Source organism: Oncorhynchus tshawytscha, linkage group LG12 (assembly GCF_018296145.1).
Source record: "Oncorhynchus tshawytscha isolate Ot180627B linkage group LG12, Otsh_v2.0, whole genome shotgun sequence".
NCBI classification, from domain to species: domain Eukaryota; kingdom Metazoa; phylum Chordata; class Actinopteri; order Salmoniformes; family Salmonidae; genus Oncorhynchus; species Oncorhynchus tshawytscha.
In genome coordinates this window covers 62,622,412-62,643,271 of record NC_056440.1, presented here as the reverse complement: position 1 = coordinate 62,643,271, position 20,860 = coordinate 62,622,412, and the positions used below count along the sequence as shown (strand labels likewise).

The following is a 20,860-nucleotide window of genomic DNA, read 5'->3' as shown; positions in this document are numbered from 1 at the left end:
TCATTGTTTATTAGTTGAACTGAACACTGAATAGCAAAACAACAAAGAGAACAACCGAAACAGTTCTGTCTGGTGCAGACACAAAAACAGAAAGCAACTACCCACAAAACCCAGGTGGGAAAAGGCTACCTAAGTATGGTTCTCAATCAGAGACAACGACAGACAGCTACCTCTGATTGAGAACCACAACCGGACAAACAACAAAGAAATCCAAAACATAGAAAATTAACATAGAATGCCCACCCTAGTCACGCTCTGGCCTAACCGAAATAGAGAATAAAAGCCTCTCTATGGCCAGGGCGTGACAGTACCCCCCCCCCAAAGGTGAGGACTCCAGCTGCAAAACCTGACTCTAAAGGGTAGGGTCCGGGTGGGCCTTCTTACCGGCAGCGTCTCTGGTACAGGACGTGGACCCCGCTCCACCTTAGGCTTGGCCCACTTAGGTGGCGACCCACGCAGCGGGCCCCGGACAGGCGGGCGACTCTGGCAGCGCCGGACAGACGGGCGACTCTGGCAGCGCCGGACAGACGGGCGACTCTGGCAGCGCCGGACAGACGGGCGACTCTGGCAGCGCCGGACAGGCGGGAGACTCTGGCAGCGCCGGACAGGCGGGAGACTCTGGCAGCGCCGGAGTGAATAGCGACTCTGGCAGCTCCGGAGTGAAGGGCGACTCTGGCAGCTCCGGACTGGAGGGAGAACCTGGCGGGAGGAGACGGAGAGACAGCCTGGTCCTTGGAGGAGGCTTCAGGATAGACCGGGCTGTGGAGGCGCACTGGAGGTCTCGAACTAAGGGCCTGCACAACCCGTCCTGGCTGGATGGTGATTTTAGCCCAGCACGTGCGGGGCACATGCACAGGACGCACTGGGCTGTGAAGACACACGGGAGACACAGTGCGCAGAGCCGACGCAGGATATTCTGGCCCGAGGAGACGCACTGGAGGTCTGGAGAGCCGGGCTGGCACCATCCGTCCTGGCTGGATCCTCACCCTAGCCCGGCAGATGCGGGGAGCTGGAATGCAGCGCCCCCGGGCTCAGAGCACGTATTGGAGAGCTGTAGCACCGAGCTGGCACAGGACGTGCAGGGCTAGGGAGGCGCACAGGAGGCCGGGTACGTGGGGCTGGCACAGTCTTCACCAGACGGCTAGCACGCACCTCAGGACGAGTATGGAGAGCTGACTCAGGTGACATCAAATCGCGGACACGCTTCGTCGGGCGGATGTCGTGCCTCATGCACCAACACAGCAGCTCTCTCATTGCTCACTCCTCCAATCTCCCCATCAACTCCTTCACAGTCTCGGCTTTGCTTCCTTTGCTCACCTCCAATTTCACCCCATAGCCCGGGGCCTGACCAGTCCCATGATCGCCACGGTAAGCACAGGAGTTGGCTCATGTCTCCAACCTGACTCTGCCACACTCCCCGTGTGCCCCCCAATTTTTTTGGGGGTGCTGCCTCTCGGACTTCCTTGCCAGCCGTGTTCCCTCGTATCGCCGGTTCCCTTTTCCTGCTGCCTCCGCTCTCCTGGCTGCCTCCACCTGTTCCCATGGGAGGCATCCCTTCCAGCCAGGATCTCCTCCCATATGTAGGATCCCTTGCCATTCAAGATGTCCTCCCATGTCCATTCCTCCTTTTCACCACGCTGCTTGGTCTGTTGGTGGTGGGTATTTCTGTAACGGCTGTTGGTGGAAGAAGGTGAGGACCAAGGTGCAGCGTGGTACGTGTTCATCTTTTGTTAGTTGAACTGAACACTGAATAGCAAAACAACAAAGAGAACAACCGAAACAGTTCTGTCTGGTGCAGACACAAAAACAGAAAGCACTACCCACAAAACCCAGGTGGGAAAAGGCTACCTAAGTATGGTTCTCAATCAGAGACAACGACAGACAGCTGCCTCTGATTGAGAACCACACCCGTCCAAGCAACAAAGAAATCCAAAACATAGAAAATGAACATAGAATGCCCACCCTAGTCACACTCTGGCCTAACCAAAATAGAGAATAAAAGCCTCTCTATGGCCAGGGCGTGACAGATTGTATGTTTGTTTATTCCATGTGTAACTCTCTGTTGTTGTATGCGTCAAACTTCTTTGCTTTATCTTGGCCAAGTCGCAGTTGCAAATGAGAACTTGTTCTCAATTAGCCTACCTGGTTAAATAAAGGTGAAATAACATTTAAAAAAATAAATAAACAATGGATAAATGATGGTTGGGTTTTGATTTGACATGTCCATTTGCCCACTAACATGGGGTGAACAGCTGTGGTGATTGCTCTCTATCCAATAGCATAGACAGTGTGACAGACCTGCTCAGCAGTGCCGACTATTTACATAAGACGTCACCATTTTTTTACTTGAGAAATACTGCACCAAACACCTTAGTTAGATGTAAAATTGCGCAACTAAAACATCCTCTGCAAAAAGGTAAAATATAATAACAGATTTCTTGAGTTATCTTGGATTCATTCTGGGGATTTTGAGGAAGTGATATAGGCTTCCGTGTCTACAGTGTCTCATGGGGGACAAACATCATTAACTAAATGCGGAAATGGTCTGGAAACACATTGCCAAGACTGAAATGTCATTTTTCTAATGAGCAACAGAAAAACATGGATCAGCTGAAGGGGAAGATTCCCAGTGTTTGTGATGCCTGCCATTTGATGTGACAAAGACCCTGTTGAGAGTGGGGTGAAATAGAAGATTTACTGTCTGTTCTTTTGAGTTATGATGTTGAGTCTTTACTTGACTAAGTCATGTTAGGATATATCAGTTATCCAGTACGAGGTTTTGTGCTGAACCTGCTGCAGTATTTCAGGTGCCAAGTGTATGGTCATATTGCAACGGTGTGTAGGAGGAAGATTCCTAGATGTGAGTAGTGTACAGGAGGGAATGAGACAAGGCAATATGTAGTATCGGTGGGAAAAGTTGTGTGTGTTAACTCTAGGGGTACCCATGGTTCTGTGAGAGAAAGGCAGGTTGAGGTTGCCAGGATCAGCGTAGTACAGAAGATGTCATATGCCGAGGCAGTGAAGAGGATCCCTGTGAGTAGGATAAGGCCAATAGATATTGATAGGAATAACATGTGCTTCAGTAACTGTATTTCTTAGGGTCCATACCCATCGTTATCATCTGTACCGCAGTAATAGAACGTACATCACCGAAATTAGATGTTGTGCTGGCAGCTGCAGAAAAGCACTTGGTTGTACGTGATTTTACTGCAGAAGAGTTACAAGGTGTGTGGAACGATAGTGTCCCGTCCTCCCAGGCTGCTGGTCTGCTGTAGGATCAGATAGTGGTGAGGTTTTAAAGGGTATAGGGTTAGTTGGTAGGGCAGTTTTACTCCCTTTTCCCCATCTGTTGTCCCATCCCTTTTTGTCTCACAAAGTGTAATGAATTCACACTCCAGGACAGTAGACGGAAACATAGGGCTAGATAAGATATATAGATGAATAGGGAGGCTGTGACAGTACAAATTGAAAGAAGGAGGAGGTCGGGGCAGGTGAAATACATTATGCATTATGAAGTGATTATGTTGAGGCCTTCTACCACAAGGCCATGTAAAAGCAGAGTTCATAGGCAGAGGGAATAAGGTATGATGAACTTTACAACTTATTTCCTAACTTTATAACTTACGGTGGTTATGTGCACGGTGATGAGCTTCATGCACATGTTCTAATAAATATTGAGGGTAGGCTATCATTTTGAATGATGCTGTAGCTAACAGATTGTAATGGGCTAATGTGATGCTCCATTAGCCGTTACAGGATAGGTACTGTTTGGTGTAGCAGCGAATTTTTGACAAACCTTATTAACTTGGTGAAACTCTCTTCGTTCATGATTCGGCAAAACATTTATCTTCTAAAATGTCTGTGTCCAGTTGTAGGTGGTTCGTTAGTATTTTTTTAAATGCGCTGTTATTAAAATAAATACATGTTTTGCTCAATGAAGTAATGCAACAATGTGTATGCCGCCATCTTGTCTATTTCAAATCCTCTCTCATTGCTTGAGACAGGTGCGTCCATCCAGGGGTGAAAGTAAGGTGGTACGGTCTGGTACAGAGTCCCAGCAAAATAAATAGTGGGGGTACACCATACCAGTAAAGCATGAGCCTATCATAGTAATTAAAACAAAATGTAAACAAAACTGTAGGCTATTACACCATTATTAATCATTACCTTATGTCAGAGGCATGAAAAATTTGCGATTGGACTTGAAAACGGGTGGTATAGCAGCCTATACACTCAAAAATGCAATATGGTTCAATGAGAACACTGACATTTTGCCAAGGCAGAGATGAGTAGTGGCGGGATCCGAGACGCAGGGCAGCAGCTACATTCTAGCCTAATGACAATCACCAAATGACAAATGTCATTACACTTTTTGGTGTTTTGTGTAACAGATGTCTCTTTCCATTCACCACTGCATGGCGGCTGGAAATATGCTGCGAGTGAGTGAATGTGCGCGAGTAGCCTAGTAAAGGAGCCCTTTGAATTATGAATGTTTGAGAATCAGATGAAGACATTATGACTGGTTGTGTTTATGCCACAATAAAATGTCATACATTTTAAAAGTTAAATGACATATCTTTGGGACTAGGCCCACAGAGATCCTATTGAATAAATAGGGGTTCTATATGTAGTTCTATGATTTGGCCCATCATTTTTTGGGGTGTGTGCACACATTGTCCCTTACTGGGAAATGTAATCTACATTTACCCCTGGGTCCTGCATGACACGATGACACACACCTGTCTCGATCAATGAGAGACATTTTTTAAAACATCTATAAGTGACTTTCTTGAGGTTCACAATACATTTTAGATACTTTCACATGATTTGGAAAATATGCCCAAAAAAGTATAATATATATTTGTGCCAAAAATATTTAAATGTTAGCATATGGAAACAGAGACGCAAAGAAAGTTCAAGGAGAGGGGCTACAAAAATGATCAGATTAATATTGCCATAGAGAAAATTCAAAACAAAACGAGACATGACCTTTTTCAAGGTCAGTCTCGCAAAAAGACACATTCTTATGTTCTAACTACCCACTATTCAAAGCGTTCTGAACAAATTAAGGGAATTGTTCACAAACATTGGCACATTCTAAAATCCAATGATAGTCTCGGTAATGTGTTTTCGGACCTTCCCTTGGTCGTATTCTCGCGGGGCAGAAATCTCAGAGACCAATTGGTACACTCTGATTTACCACCCCAAGATATTCCTGAACAAGTCTATTTGCGCCCCTACTGGATGGAAATTATAAATGTAATGGCTGTGCTCAATGCAATGGCACTTATAAATGTAGATCCTTCAAACACCCACAAACAGGGAAATCGATCCCAATCAAAGGTGCATCGTAGCACCACTAGGTGCTTACCAGTTGGCATCGAACATGTCACCCTCCCTAGGAGAGGGGGGTGACCTTGATAATTTATTGTTAAAGCGAGAGGCTGCCAGGATTGTTAACTTAAAGGCCCTTGTTCCCTTCGGTCTCAACGTAGACTTTGATCTGAAGCCATTCTTGTGATTATTGTGACTTTGCCATTTTAATTGTTTGTAAGCTTGTGTAGTCAAATTAATTTATGATCGTATGCTATCCATTTGTTGTTTGTATGCTGTTCTTTGTATGCCATTTTAATATTTGATAATTAACCAATGACGTTAGGCCACTCTTGGCCATGATTACAGACACCTGTGTCTTTTGACACTACATAAACGAGTCATCCCGCAGTGTTTGTGATTATACCCTGATGAAGATAGCTTGGCTGTCGAAATGTTGGTAATTACATTTTTGCATCTGAGCTCCTAGTGTGCAGCTGTCTTTTATTTTCAAGCATATGGAAACAGTAGCAGGGAAATGAAACCAAAGCAGGGACTGCTGTCATACCTTGTCCATAGAATGCTGACATGGTAAGGAAACCAATGTCATTTTGTCATTTTGGTCAACTATCCCTTTAAACTTCAATTGATTTATTCAGTACATGAAAACTTAAGTGCAAAAATCATTTTATGTACACTACGTCATCACGTGCAGCATTTTATCCGCTAATAAGTCAGTTTGATGGAGACACCTCTGTTGGGGAAATGTGCATATTGTTTCTATGCAGACTTTTGAATATTCACCTGAAAATCTGTCGCCAATTGGATGGCAACCTAGCTCATTCAGAATAGTTTGTCAAACCACAAGTTCTTGACATTTCGAAAGTTACAATGAACAAGGTTTTCAAAATATTACACAATTTGTGTGATTTGTATATACAGTATTTTCATAATGTTTTTTTTTACTATTCAGTTGCGCCATGCATCTTCTGTAAGCATGGCTTCTGTGTCTCTCACACCTCCTATAAATGTATGTAATGTTCAAATGACATACCATTGTTGAAAGGAGGTCGACTACAACATAGAAAGTCATATTTTATTGTAACACTGATAAGAACTGTAACACATTGAGGTAAGTTAAATAATCCACTTTTGTAACGTTCTCTGTCCTGCAGTGGCACACAGTATTCAGCCAATCAAAATCCACAAAGTCTGCTGGAGCTAGTACCATCCCAAAACTGTCCAGTTCACAGTTTTAATACAGTCGTTTTTCTTTCCTTTTCATAAAGTAGAGCACTAGTTTTTCATCATGACATCTCCATTTAGTTGGCTTACAAGTGTGTTTACAGGGTTGAGAAGTTAAAAAGTCCCCTGAGGGAGAAGAGAACATTCTGCTGTTTTTGATATGAGAGAGAGAGAGAACAGAAGCCAATCCACTCCAGACATGACCTACTGAGTTTGTTTCTGCTAAAGTCTTGGCACAGTCAAGGGGCACTATGAGATAGAAATAGAGGTTGAGTCCTTGGTGGGGAGGGAGGGCAGTCAAAGGATGGTCTCTCTACACAAAAGGCTTTGAGTGTGTTCAGAGGGTGAGGGAGAGGAGTCCACGGAAGCAGGGGGGTTGGGAGGCCCTGGTGCTGTAGGTGGACGGCGCAGGGATGAGGAAGGGGAACTCAAGGCCCCACAGCTTTGTAGGTGCAAGTCTTCATGGGCACGCTTCCTTGGGCTGCCGATGATGCGTTGTGATTGTGTCATCACCTGTGCAAAGTAAGACACAAACAAACAAATCCATCAATATCACTGACCAACAGTTTAGACCAGAATGGTCCAACAATGGTTTCATTAAGTTATCAGACCAGCTTATTTTGTATATGCATTCATACTCATGCACATCAATAGGGGTACCTGATCTATGACATTGGCACTGAATATAGCTTCCTCCATGTGTCTCTCGTCAGACTTGATGACATACTTGATGCTGTTGACCACCTGCTGGACCTCTGGAGGTAGACTGCAGCTGGAGTGCTCCAGGAATTTGGCCACCAGGATTTTGGTGTCTTTATACGTCTTGAGGTCAGCCAGAGAGTGTGGGCGCTCGTTGGAGACCGTGTGCAGGGCTCGCGGTTTGAGGCGGATGTCCACTTTCCTCCCCTCCTTCTGCTTCCTACCACTGCGGGTGCTGACTTTGGCAGCGGCGTGGGGAGGAGCTGCCACCTCTGTGGACTCTGAACACACCAAAGACACAAACATACAACATCCAATCAGGCGGGACTCAACATATTCAACACATTTGCACATTCTGTAGGTGAACGCTATTTTCTCCTACGAGTCGCTGGTCTAAATGGGTGTTTTCGCCAGGGGTATGTGTAGACTGCTAGGTTAGGTGGGGAGTGATCTGGTGGGGAGATGTGAAAGGCGTACATAGTGGAGAGGTGGTAAAAGGCTCTGGTGGGGTGGGCATTACCTTGCTCTGGTGAAGTCTGAGGAGAATCTTCAGGAGGAGGGTTGCTTGCAGAGGGGCTGCCACAGCTGTCACCTGCAGAGGGAGATGTTAGCCTTATGGTGAACAAGTACTTATGCTAAAGTATATTATTTGCATTTCACCAAATGAAGTGATTCTAGCTGCCTATGTGGTCTGATTAACCCGGTTCATCTCAACAGTAATGACAGGATCTTCCCTAAACAACACATGGGGAGCAGTGTCGTGCCGACACAGGAATAACTCACGTACTTCCAGATATGGAGGTACAGGAGATGGGGTCGCTGGTGGAGCGTACGATGCGAGCCAGCTTGCGATACCTCCTGGCAGACCGGAGCATGCGGGGTCGCTCTGCGGGCGCTGAGGTAGAAGGGGGCTGCGAGGCCGGGGAGGAGGAAGAGGAGGATGGGGACCACACACTGAAGCACAGTCGGGAGCCACGGGGCCGGGCAGGGGGGGACGGGGAGCGGCAGGCAGGGAGGCTCTGGGCTGCTGAGGCTGCCTCTACGGAGGCTGTGGCTGCAGAGGGGGAGGCAGAGGGCAGGGAGGGAGGAGTAGGAGGGACAGGAAGAATCAGCTGCTTCCTACTGGCTCGTTCTTTGAGGTTTGCGTGTAGCTTTGCTCCTCCCTTGGGCTCCTCGTGCTCCAGTATGTTGCTGTTCTCTATGGACCAGTCTGGAGAGCGGGGTATGGAGTCCTGGGTGTGGGAGGACTCGCTGTAGCCAGTGTCGTCGAGCCGGGCCGGGCCGCCGTGGCGGTGGGAGAAGCGGGCACTGAGCTCTAGACTGATACAGCTGCCATCAGTGGGGGCGGTGTGCAGCGTGCCATAGGGAGAGGAATCAGAGCCCTGCACCTCCAGGGAACAGAGATCCTCTGAGGAGCAACTGTGGTCTGGAATTTCTGCCACCTCCTCTGATACCATTAGAGAGGCACTGTCCCCCGAGACTGGGACAAGACACAGGAGAGCACAAGCATCAGCTGTACCAAATTACAGTACAGGCATAGATGTCAAACATGGCTCACCCCTATGGGTGAGATACACCAGCCTGTTCACACACACAGTCAAAGTGGTGTGCGGGGTGGCTGTAGTGATAGTGATTAAGCCTTCCTTACCCTGAGTACTGAGACCAGCTGTGGTGTTTCTCTCACAGAGGCTGGACTCAGTGGCCTGCTGATCAATGCTGGTAGTGACCTGCAGAGGGGAGCACATGGACAGACAGACAGGCAGGCAGGCAGACAGAGACAGAGACAGACAGACAGAGACAGACAGACATGATTAGTTTTTACAGTTGACAAAGGAGACACACATTTCCAAAGGGATAGTGAGTGAGGGAACCAAATAATTCTGCCATTAGTGAAACCCTTGTTAAAGATGAGGAACAGGTGGGCGAGGCAGAGAATCCTTTTGGAGAACATCTGTCAGAGGCCGCTGCTTCTTCCCGACACATCTGGCAACCATGTACTCAGTACCACACTCTGGCCAGTAGAGAGCTCTCCAAGCACACCCACTCTACATCAGGAATTCCATTGGGATTTTAGAGGTGGTGAACTGTCACTATAATGTTCTTAGGTAATTGTATGCTTATGACGTTATGTGGGCTTTCTTTCTCATCTCGTCATGATGAGTATTTCTAAATCATAGCAGTGAATATGAAAAAGGATAATCAGGGTCTTAGAAGCATGTAATGCCGTGTAGTGTCTCTAGTACCATTTAATATAAAGTATGTTCCAATACAATACCTCAGTCTTACCAATCATAAGCTGCAGTCACCTGTACAAACTGATCATTTCGGGTCTATACCTCTATTCTAGTCAACCTGAGCCTGAGCGACGAGTGTCTATTCAAGGGGAATCTAGATCCTCCTATTGCAGCTGCTCCCCTATGAGGCATACATCTAACAGCAGCCAGTCCCCTCAGGTGCTCTCCCTGCATCAACACTTCAAAGGCATGTACTTCAGGTGAGAAAACTCTATATTGATTTGACCTCATTCACAGAATCTTTGTTGGAAGATCATTTTCAGGAGATCTGTGCAGAGAGCTCTAAAAGACGAGGGGAAGCCTTTTGGTATTACATTTTAGAGCAAATAATATATCTTGTTCTAAAATGTTGGTGCACAATGTCTCCTAGAATATCAAAGGGACACAAAAGGCACTCTTTTTGTGGAACGACGCAGCTTTGTTACAGATTGGATTCCTATGTCTTTGTCTCCTGTGGTTTCCCTTCACTGTCATGTAAGAGACAAGAGATCTTGTCTGTCTTAGGAGAGCCACAAAGCACCACTCAGCTCTGAACAGATAACTGTGCCAATGATTGAATGTCATTTTTTGTTAAGCTTGCATTCAATTGCCACTCCCTGTTGCACACAACAAGCTTCCATTCCCCCTGTCACAAGGCTGATTTAAGATGAAATCGTCAACCCTGTTAGTCAACCCTGTTACTTTATTTGCCACTTAATAGGCAATTACTATAGTATTTTTAAAAATTTAACCTCAAGAGATGGGAAAACATGTTTTTTATGAAGTTGAACATGTGCTCTTTATGTCAATATTAAAATGGGATGATTTTTTTTTTACCAAGTTTGACACCCATTTGGTGGAACGACCCAGCTGCATTCAACAGGAAACCAACTATATTCCTTGAAGAAGTGACCTCTCACATTTTCTCCAGGTAGACAACGATAGTACCTCCGTGATTGAGTTCATAGGACAAACACCAAACTGAAATCTATACCTGCTCTGAAGTTCTACCAGACTAGACGTGTCTTCTGTATCTCATCTAAATTAGACTTTTCCCATCACACCTATAGTGCATTTGGAAAGTACAACTTTTTCCACATTTTGATAGGTTACAGCCTTATCCTAAAATGTATTAAATAAATTGTTTTCCAATCGACACACAATACCCCATAATGACAAAGCGTAAGCAGGTTTTTAGAAATGTTTGCACATTTACAGTATAAAAAAAAGATACCTCATTTTCATAAGTATTCAGACCCTTTGCTATGAGACTCGAAATTGATCTCAGGTGTATCCTGTTTCCACTGATCATCCTTGAGATGTTTCTACAACTTGACTGGAGTCCACCTGTGGTAAATTCAACTGGACATGATTTGGAATGACACACACCTATCTATCTATACAAGGTCCAACAGTTGACAGTGCATGTCAGAGCAAAAAGCAAGCCATGAGGTCGAAGGAGATGTCTGTAGAGCTCCGAGACAGGATTGTGTCGAGGCACAGATCTGGGGAAGGGTACCAAAAAATGTCTACTGCATTGAAGGTCCCCAAGAACACAGTGGCCTCCATCATTCTTAAATGGAAGAAGTTTGGAACCACCAAGACTCTTCTTAGAGCTGGCCACCCGTCCAAACTGAGCAATCGGGGGAGAGGGGGCTTGGTCAGGGAGGTGACCAAGAACCCGATGGTCACTCTGACAGAGCTCCAGAGTTCCTCTGTGGAGATGGCGGAACTTTCCAGAGGACAATCTCTGCAGGACTCCACCAATCAGGCCTTTATGGAAGTGGCTAGATGGAAGCCATTCCTCAGTAAAAGGCACATGACAGCCCGCTTGGAGTTTGACAAAAGGCACCTAAAGGACTCTCAGACCATGAAAAATGAGATTCTCTGGTCTGATGAAACCAAGATTGAACTCTTTCACCTGAATGCCAAGCGTGACGTCTGGAGGAAACCTGGCACCATCCCTACGATGAAGTATGGTGCTGGCAGCATAATACTGTGTCAATGTTTTTCAGTGGGAGGGACTGGGAGACTAGTCAGGATCAAGGGAAAGATGAACGGAGCAAAGTACAGCGAGATCCTTGATGAAAACCTGCTCTAGAGCACTCAGGATCTCAGACTGGGGTAAAGGTTTACCTTCCAACAGGACAAGGAGTGGCTTCGGGACAAGTCTCTGAATGTACTTGAGGGGCCCAGCTAGAGCCCGGTTTTGAACCTGATTGAACATTCCTGCAAAGACCTGAAAATAGCTGTGCAGCGACGCTCCCCATCCAACCTGACAGAACTTGAGAATATCTGCAGAGAAGAATGGGAGAAACTCCCCAAATACAGGTGTGCCAAGCTTGTAGTGTCATACCTAAGAAGACTCGAGGCTGTAATCGCTGCCAAAGGTGCTTCAACAAAGTACTGAGTAAAGGGTCTGAATACTTATGTAAATGTGATATCTGAAAAAAAAAACTGGTTTTGCTTTGTTATTATGGGGTATTGTGTGTAGATTCCATTTTAGAATAAGGCTGTAACGTAACAAAATGTGGAAAAAGTCTAGGGGTCTGAATAGTTTCTGAATGCACTGTATGTGTGTGCTTCTGTCTTAGGGGAGGCCTTATGAGGTCAGCAGTGAATTGGGTCATCTGCATAAGGAAATGTAACACGTCTTTATTATGTCTCCTTTATTAGAGCCTGTGGCAGCGATTTACACAGAGAGAGAGAGAGAGAGGAGCATAAAATCCTCTCACCTCACTAATCCTCAACCCAAATAGAAACTTCAACTTCAACTGAGTCTCTAACACAGCTAGCTTCTCTCTGTGTACTTCTCCTCTCTTTGTGATCTCACACAACAACTTCTTCTGAAACCAAAATGCCTCTCTTAGCACTCTCCTTTGTAGTTGTGTTCTTACAATGTGCATGTAAACAGGGACGTATTCAACAGTGAGAGGGGTTCTAAACTACTCTGACTGTGTGTGAATAGACAATGTGTAATGTTAGAAAGAGGCTGGCTAGTACACTGGTCTTTTATGGGGGAAGGATGGTAGAGATACTCACCTGACTGGCAGGGGTCTGCCCCATCCCCAACCCCATCCCCAACCCCACCACAGACTCATATGACGGGGGCAACTCAGAGGGGTAGAGTGTCCCAGGGCTGTTGATGGGCACTCCATAGATGGCACTGAACGGGGAGTGTGGAAAGTCCAGATGTAGACTTCTGAATGTGAGAAACATTAGGGAGGAAAGGTGTGAGGAGAGAAATACAAATATCCTCTTCTTCCTCAATCCAGCAACACTTCATTTTAAAGTAAACAAACACATTCAATTGGTTGAGAGACACATTGTTTTTCATGTGGTGTTAATTAAAAATATCTCACCCATGCAAGAGCCATCTTTTTTTTAATTAAAACCCATTCTCCTGTGAAGTGGCAGAGTATAAAATACAACCTGAGTGTCTGAATCAATCATCCAGCGCATGATGATGTCATGACATGTTTCTGCCCTCAGCTAGGGGACTCTATAAAGGCTTCCTCTCCATGTTTCTATTTACAGCCTAATTGACAAGAACACATGGCATCTAGCCAAGCAGCTGGATCAGCATGCTGTCAAAGATGTGGAAATGGAACTGATTCTCTTATACCAATTGGAAGGAGATCAATGGCACATTTGCACAAGGCCATGGATGTTACCTGTGCTCCTTAACAAAGCACGACAACATTCTGATAGTCCATACTAAGCATTGTGAGTGGCTTGGCCCAAGGGCTCCACAGAATACATATTTAGGATCAAACTTGCTCTAGCCACTTGCAAGATACCTATTTTAATAAAACATATGTGTTTAGTTTCAGCTCTGTCGTCAATCACTAAAATAGAATATGATTCTTGGCGAGGACAAAACCAAATAATCAAACTAGGGAGTTGTATCAAACATAGCCTCGTCGTGAACCAGGCTTCCCTAAAACAGGAAACCTGGGGAAGTTCCATGGCAAAAATCAGCTAAAGAGGGGTGCGAACCAGGTGTAAATCACAGTGCTAAACACGCCTACACGGGAGCCTGGGCGAGATTAATCGAATCCCCTCAGTGCGTGAAGACAAAAAAAAAAATCAATAAAACAAACACTTGGTGACAAAACATTTCAGAACGTTTGCGGCACATTGGTTTTTACAGCATTTCTCTGTTGTTTTGAGATGAAATGAAGCTGCAGCAAGAGGGGAGGAATGGTCAACAATGCTGGCCAGTTCAAAATTTCTTATTTTGACGTTTCTGGAGTGATATTTGGGTGTGCAGGGTTGCATGAGCCCCGGGACAAGAAGTAGCTAGTCACAATGAGGTTCATTTTGAGAAAAGTCAGTTAACCTTGTAAGCTACCTAGGTATAACTAGCTACAAGCTAGTTAAATTCCTCTCAGGATTATAAAGGCAACAAAATGTTAATAAAAACAGCATATTATTGACCTAAAGGTTAGCTGTGTTATTGACCTAAAGGTTACTGTTTTTGTATACAACATGTGCTAACATAGGTAGGCCTACACATATAACCCAGGGCATATAGGTAGGCCTACACATATAACCCAGGGCATATAGGTAGGCCTACACATATAACCCAGGGCATATAGGTAGGCCTACACATATAACCCAGGGCATATAGGTAGGCCTACACATATAACCCAGGGCATATAGGTAGGCCTACACATATAGCCCAGTATTTAGCTTATTCAGGGTCAGTGATACATAAACCAACCTCAACCAACCTAAATCTCCCTCAAACTCAACTCTGGACCTAGAAGCCAGTTCCACGGCTTTCACTGCTTTCATTGTTCCCCTTTAATCAGGGACTAATTTAGACCTGGCACACCAGGAGGATTCAAATAATTATCAGGTTTGAAGAGACAACCAGCAGACACCGGACCTCATAGGCCAGGCGTATTCAACTCTTATCCTATCTACTATGGGAACAACAACAACCTCATTCTGGATGAGACAGCCAGATCGAGGCAAAAAGGTAACAATATCTGGATTAACTATCTAATGTTAGCTAAATTTAGTCATGAATAAATTGGCTAAATGTTTTTAAATGAAAAATTCTGTGAACTGTCTAAAGCAAGTTTTAAATTGACACAATACCTGTTAGCAAAGGTGTCCACTAGAGGTGATGTGCACAAGCTTGCAGGGATTTGTAGTCTTGAATGATCTCTACTTTGATGCTAATTAGCATGTTAAAATCTGAGAATAAATAGAGCCAAATATATTGATAAAAGCCACCTTGTCCGAGAGAGTTTTATATGTTTATCAAAAAACGTCATGCCAGGATAAGCCTACGCGACACACAGCCCTTATTTTAATTGTTTCTAAAATCAATGGTGGAAAAAATTATTGGAACATTTTCCCTGTTTGACTGCTAGGTTTTATGGGTATTATGACACCTCCACTGTGGGGCTCTATTTGAGTGTCCCGGATGTACGTTTACTATGTTACGTCTAGTCTATGAGACCAGCCTGCAGCACTGGTATATGGTTGGATTCAGATAGCTGATATACTGAGACAGCGTGACAATCAAATAAAACAGATTGGAGATCTTACAACTAGACAGGCAAAAAATACATGTTCATTTGAGAAAACAACACAGAAACACAGATATTTTAGAGACAGAACCCCTTCCCCTCTTTAATGCAGGATTGTGATTCATCAACATTGACACTAGTCCATTTTGAATAATATTTTAACAATTAAAACAAGTTTAAACGCTTCATCAAAAATGAAATGTTCAAATAATCTAACTCGTATGTAAAGATGAGACATCGTAGTCGAAACAACAATAGAAAATTGAGTAGTAGTAACACATAGGCTATTATTACTAAAGCGTCATTTCAGGTGAACAAAAAACTCCATACCAGCGGTGACTAACCTTGCTCCACTGCTCCCTGATCTACTGGGTGAGCAGACTTCTGTTCCAGCCCAGGAATAGCACACTTGATTATCAACTCATTAGGTTTGATAAGTTGAATCAGGTGTGTTATTTCTGGGCTGAAACAGAATCCTTCACACCAAGCAGATCCCCAAGAGTGTTGGCCTTCTCCAATTCTAATAGGTTTATACATCGTGTGTGATGGTCAACTGTTTTTGTATACAACATGTGCTAACATAGGTAGGCCTACACATATAACCCAGGGCATATAGGTAGGCCTACACATATAACCCAGGGCATATAGGTAGGCCTACACATATAACCCAGGGCATATAGGTAGGCCTACACATATAACCCAGGGCATATAGGTAGGCCTACACGTATAACCCAGGGCATATAGCCTACACATATAACCCAGGGTAGGCCTACACATATAACCCAGGGCATATAGGTAGGCCTACACATATAACCCAGGGCATATAGGTAGGCCTACACATATAACCCAGGGCATATAGGTATAGGTAGGCCTAACACACATAACCCAGGGCATATAGGTAGGCCTACACATATAACCCAGGGCATATAGGTAGGCCATAAACCAACACATATAACCCAGGGCATATAGGTAGCTTTCATTGCCTAATCAGGGACATATAACCCAGGGCATATCAGGTTTGAAGGCCAGCAGACACCGGACCTCACATATTAACCCAGGGCATATAGGTAGGCCTCGAGGCAAAAAGGTAACATATTAACCCAGGGCATATAGGTAGGCCTACACATATAACCCAGGGCATATAGGTAGGCCTACACATATAACCCAGGGCATATACAGTTGAAGTTGGAAGTTTACATACACCTTAGCCAAATACATTTCAACTTAGTTTTTCACAATTCCTGACATTTAATCACAGTAAAAATTCTCTGTCTTAGGTCAGTTAGGATCACCACTTTATTTTAAGAATGTGAAATGTCAGAATAATAGTACAGAGAATGATTTATTTCAGCTTTAATTTCTTTCATCACATTACCAGTGGGTCAGAAGTTTACATACACTCAGTTAGTATTTGGTAGCATTGCCTTTAAATGGTTTAATTTGGGTCAAACGTTTTGGGTAGCCTTCCACAAGCTTCCCACAAGTTGGGTGAATTTTGGCCCATTCCTCCTGACAGAGCTGGTGTAAATGAGTCAGGTTTGTAGGCCTCCTTGCTCGCACATGCTTTTTCAGTTCTGCCCACAAATGTTCTATAGGATTGAGGTCAGGGCTTTGTGATGGCCACTCCAATACCTTGACTTTGTTGTCCTTAAGACATTTTGCCACAACTTTGGAAGTATGCTTGGGGTCATTGTCCATTTGGAAGACTCATTTGCGACCAAGCTTTAACTTCCTGACTGATGTCTTGAGATGTTGCCTCAATATATCCACATAATTTCCCTACCTCATGATGCCATCTATTTTGTGAAGTGCACCAGTCCCTCCTGCAGCAAAGCACCCCCACAACATGATGCTTCCACCCCCGTGTGTCACGGCTGGGATGGTGTTCTTCGGCTTGCAAGCCTCCTCCTTTTTCCCCCAAACATAAAGATGGACATTATGGCCAAACAGTTATATTTTTGTTTCATCAGACCAGAGGACATTTCTCCAAAAAATACAATCTTTGTCCCCATGTGTAGTTGCAAACCGTAGTCTGGCTTTTTTATGGCAGTTTTGGAGCAGTGGCTTCTTCCTTGCTGAGTGGCATTTCAGGTTATGTCAATATAGGACTCGTTTTACTGTGGATATAGATACTTTTGTACCTGTTTCCTCCAGCATCTTCATAAGGTCCTTTGCTGTTGTCCTGGGATTGATTTGCACTTTTCGCACCAAAGTACGTTCTTCTCTAGGAGACAGAACGTGTCTCCTTCCTGAGCGGTATGGCGGCTGCGTGGTCCCATGGTGTTTATACTTGCATACTATTGTTTGTACAGATGAAGGTGGTACCTTCAGGCATTTGGAAATTGCTCCCAAGGATGAACCAGACTTGTGGAGGTCTACCATTTTTTTCTGAGGTCTTGGCTGATTTATTTAGATTTTCCCATGATGTCAAGCAAAGAGGCACTGAGTCTGAAGGTAGGCCTTGAAATACATCCACAGGTAAACCTCCAATTAACTCAAATGATGTCAAATGATGTCAATTAGCCTATCAGAAGCTTCTAAAGCCATGACATAATTTTCTGGAATTTTCCAGCTGTTTAAAAGCACAGTCAACTTAGTGTATGTAAACTTCTGACCCACTGAAATTGTGATACAGGGAATTATAAGTCTGTAAACAATTGTCGGAAAAATTACTTGTCATGCGCACAGTAGATGTCCTAACCGACTTGTTAACAAGAAATTTGTGGAGTGGTTGAAAAACGAGTTTTAATGACTCCAACCTAAGTGAATGTAAACTTCTGACTTCAACTGTAGCTACCTATGTTAGCACATGTTGTATCCAAAAACACTGCTGGTACACACAGTTACTGTGTGAGAAGGTGTTAATGTTAGTCATTGTTATGTAAATGTAGGCTGAAAAGTACCAGTGGCCTGGCTTTGGCCCCAAGTGAGAGCAGGTCCACCGAAGTCATGGCCCAGATACGGGTGCCGGCCCATGTAAATGGAAACAAAAAAGTCTGAGCTCTTTGGGTAAAACATCCTGTGTGGAAACGCGCCATTAGTCTCTTCCTAGGCTGTTATCAACTAATGCATTTGGAAACTGTTTTTACATTTACAATGATTACATCAAGATACTGTAGTTATGGATATGCCATATGGACAAATGGAGACGAGGTAAAAAGTGTGTTTGTTGAAAGATCAGTTTAGAACATGTTGTGACGTTTGACTCAACCAGCGTAATCCACTTTCAATTCCAACAAATATAAATCGCAGACTGTCGGCCTCACCTGATCATTTGAAACTAGCAAACGCAACGACTCTACAAAATGTGTCCTACAAAAATGGAAAACAGTGGCACACAACCCCCCCCTTCTACGGGTGTGTGGGGAAGGGGTCTTTAAATGTGACAGCCAATCAAAATCTTGCAGAACTATTCAAACCGTTTTTGCAAGGTATTTTGGAGGTATGGCAACGCAAGACTATATCAAACCCAATGTGACAGGTGCCAAAGGAGATGCTACAGCCAGTCATTCAAACAGGCATGTTGCTATGTTGGTCAGCCAACACTCAGTCTGGTGGTAGGTTGTTAGGAGGTCAGAGTGTTGTGCTGCAGCCAGTACATCTGTACATCTATCACTGAAGTGCAGGTGTTGTGTTGCTTTGCTGTAGTACCTCAGTTTGCCCATCACCGAGGTCAAGGTGTTGTGTTGTGGTATGTTGTGTTTGTTCTGTTGTGTTGTTGTGTTGTGTTGCGATACCTCTGTCCGTCCATCACCGGGGTGCAGGTGTACTCTGGGGGGTAGTAGGGTGGTGGAGGGATGGGTGGGATGAACTCGTCAAAGTCAAGGTTCTGGTGCAGGATGGTGCCGTGGGGGGTCATGCAGTCAGCGCTCAGGGCTCGTGCTCTGTGTGGCATGAACTGAAACAGACAGACAGACCGAGACATAAACCCAGCTTTTACTTCAGAGACAGGAAACCGCCGTCTATTTGTCTCATTCTGAAAGCTTTATACTGGGACCATTGAATGTTTCAATTTCAACAACAGTCTGTAGAGAAAAGGCATCCAGAATAAGGTTATCTAGCAGACACAATGATGTTTATTTTTGGAGAAAAAAATTCTTGGATAAAGGAACTATGCGGTAGCATGCGTCGTTATCGGTGGCAAAGTCGTTAATGGCCGGGCTAATAAAGCCAGACACAATGGAGCAGTGGAGGAAAAAACGCTGGCTGGATCAATACGTGTCATGTGAAGGAAGCCTGCCCTGCCCTGGCCAGCACGTTGTGCATTGAGTCAGTCAGGCTTTAGTAGGTAGATAGCTTTGTTCCTGGGAGCTGAAATCTTTCCTTGTGAAATGGGAATGAGGCCAGATTGAGAGGGGCTCTGTGAGTGTACTGGGAATAGGAGGAGACAGGTCCTTTGTCATTCACCCTCCTGTGACCTTACGGCTGTACAGGCCACTTTAATCTCTCCTGGTCTGTGTTTTTAAAACATTGGCGTGTCTCACATTCCTCCTGCTCACAACCAGACGACGACGTGCTATTGAGAAGTTCCCATTCGGGACGCACTGCAGTTCAGCCTGTCTACTTTGAAGTTTAAATCTGACTTTGAAAAATGTGCCCATCTGTCGCTTTGCGTCTGCCATCAATCATGTGTCATACAAGAAAAGCATTGAAAGTTTATATAGATATATTCATTATCAGTCAAGGACAAAGACATGAAAACCTCTCATTGAAATTCTGACTAAATAGTAAAACCTTGCCCTTACCAACCAAATGACTGTGATCTGTATAATTTTAGCTTACAAAATGTATTGTTCTGCAATATTCTTCTTGCCACAAAAGATGAAGAAACTGAACCAGGTGCAAAATCAAACATATTGTCCTGCTCTTAAGCTTCTGGTCCCGTAGCTCATTGTGCCTGTGCGGTGACTGTGTAGCTGGGATCACTAGTGATGTCTTGCATTGCCACCTTGTGCTCCGAGATGAAACTAATCCTCTACTGCTCCAGTAGGCTGCAGCCTCCACTCTAGCCTCTGCAGCAGTCCCATTGCTAACCCCTACATCTGCATCAACGCCAGGCAGTCCCAGCCCCTGTATCTGCCCCAGCTCCAGCCCCAAACTCCTGCCTCACTAATATAATTCAGCTCTATCAATCTCCCACCCTGGGCTTATCTGTCATATACCCATCTAAGAGGCCACACAATTTACAGCTCAGCTCATAAACTGTGTACAAAGCCTTCTCGTATAGAATGTTAAAACGTTATTTCTCCCCTGTAAAAAATTGCCTAGAGATATTAATGGGGTGCAGACATGGTATCGCTAGTATCGCTAGTATCGCTTTGTTTTAATGGTGGCTATGAAGGCGCTACAGCCCACCAATCATCTGGGAAAGTCATTCTAAATGGGCTGAGAGCATTGCTCTGAAGGGCAAAGGGAGCACCCCGCCACATTGATTTCCCTGATGACCGCAAAGCATTTAGGTTTTGGGCACAGTCATTGTTTCCCTTGTAATGCGAGAGGGTCGTTTTAAGGACAGCATTCCTTTTAAGGTGTAGATATTACCAACTACAGTGAGGGAGAAGAATCATTATTTCCCCTTTAATTGGTTTCTTCAAGCATGATGTGGAGGTCCTGAATTGTTCTGGGATGGGTGCCCTTCGTGATGTGAAGGTTCTGAATTGTTCTGGGATGGGTGCCCTTCGTGATGAAGGTTCTGAACTGTTCTGGGATTGGTACCCTTCATGATGTGAAGGTTCTGAACTGTTCTGGGATGGGTGCCCTTCATGATGTGAAGGTTCTGAACTG

General features: G+C 44.6%; 1 protein-coding gene across 2 annotated transcripts in view; it reads right to left on the bottom strand.

Annotated features, from left to right (window-relative positions):
- Window positions 1-6,395: 6,395 nt before the first annotated feature.
- Window positions 6,396-20,860, bottom strand: part of LOC112263630 (protein FAM189A1) — a 146,061-nt gene continuing 131,596 nt past the window's right edge. For both annotated transcript variants that reach the window (XM_042330873.1, XM_042330874.1), the window contains 7 exons: window positions 18,814-18,974; window positions 12,573-12,732; window positions 8,906-8,984; window positions 8,045-8,737; window positions 7,778-7,849; window positions 7,219-7,538; window positions 6,396-7,071 (listed from right to left, as the gene is read on the bottom strand). In XM_042330873.1, coding sequence (XP_042186807.1) covers window positions 6,856-7,071; window positions 7,219-7,538; window positions 7,778-7,849; window positions 8,045-8,737; window positions 8,906-8,984; window positions 12,573-12,732; window positions 18,814-18,974 — 1,701 coding nt within the window. In that variant the 3' untranslated portion in view covers window positions 6,396-6,855. The remainder of the gene's footprint in view (window positions 7,072-7,218; window positions 7,539-7,777; window positions 7,850-8,044; window positions 8,738-8,905; window positions 8,985-12,572; window positions 12,733-18,813; window positions 18,975-20,860) is intronic.